Raw genomic sequence first — 1,052 nt, 5'->3', positions numbered from 1 at the left:
GAGGAACTACAGACGTATGTATAGTACTCCTATCTGAAGATAGGTGACGTGCTTGGTACACCGCTATCTGCACACTACCGAAGATGAAACAAGCGCTTTAAGTGACGTATTCGGGTGATAGGATATATTTTGCGTAACCTTTTACCATTTGGGGAAATCTATCTTATGAGGAATGAACAGGCTTGGGTAGTATCTTTATGTGAAGGATACTTTTGCTCCCCGTGTGTTAATGTCTGGAGTGAAGGGTTAATTGAAGAAAACTACTGTTATATGGGAAGCGGTGTTTCACGAGGAATAACCTTATGCTTGGATTTATCGGGATGTCATGTGTTTTGATGTAACTGTAATGACTTCATTACAGGAAGTGTGGGACTGTGCAATTTCCAGTGGTGGTGTGCAATACTGTTACTTAAAGGGTATTGCTACTCCCGGAGTATGATGATCTTAAGAGTACTCTTTTGTCTCCGCTATTGATCTTCGAGGAGTGGTATTGTGCTACGGCTACCATTCTATCTGCCATTATGTGCCTTCCTTAGTACGACGATATCTTTGGTACTACTCTTTAAGAAGTATGCTTGTACAAGTAATACCGTCATGTTAACAATACTGTTGTCCGGATAATACCTCCCTTCAGAGTGCACAATTGTATAGGAAGTATCGATAACTCCAAGTATCCTCCTGTGAAGAGTACCATGGCATATGTTGTACTCATCTCTGCGGAGTGTGCAGATGCCTCCTATACTATTATTAAGAGAATGACGCAATAACAGCAGTACCGTCAAATGAAATATTCAGGGAGATAGCATATATAATATAGCCTTCTACGACTTGCGGAGAGTTACACCATGGAGGGTATAGGAATTCCCGTAATAGTTTTATATGAGGGATACTATGGTGTAAACCGCGTGAACCTCTTCAGTGTTTCGACCTCTGAAGAGCATTACGGTTATGTACCAAATGCTGTGCCTAGATAAGCATGGCTGCCTGTGAACTACCATTATGTAAAGCGTCTGGATTTAAGTTTAATGGCCCGATAATATAAAGCATCAGAT

At 41.1% G+C, this 1,052-nt stretch overlaps 1 protein-coding gene across 1 annotated transcript; it reads right to left on the bottom strand.

Annotated features, from left to right (window-relative positions):
• Positions 1-509: 509 nt before the first annotated feature.
• Positions 510-712, bottom strand: C922_03299 (hypothetical protein; the record flags this gene model as incomplete). Its single annotated transcript, XM_008818891.1, has 1 exon — positions 510-712. A coding segment is annotated over one exon (203 nt), but the record flags the coding sequence as incomplete, so codon positions are not given.
• Between the last annotated feature and the right edge of the window lie 340 nt (positions 713-1,052).

The sequence above is a fragment of the Plasmodium inui genome, assembly GCF_000524495.1.
Source record: "Plasmodium inui San Antonio 1 unplaced genomic scaffold supercont1.13, whole genome shotgun sequence".
Lineage (NCBI taxonomy): Eukaryota > Apicomplexa > Aconoidasida > Haemosporida > Plasmodiidae > Plasmodium > Plasmodium inui.
The sequence above is the reverse complement of the archived record's forward strand: the minus strand, read 5'-3'. Positions and strand labels throughout refer to the sequence as shown.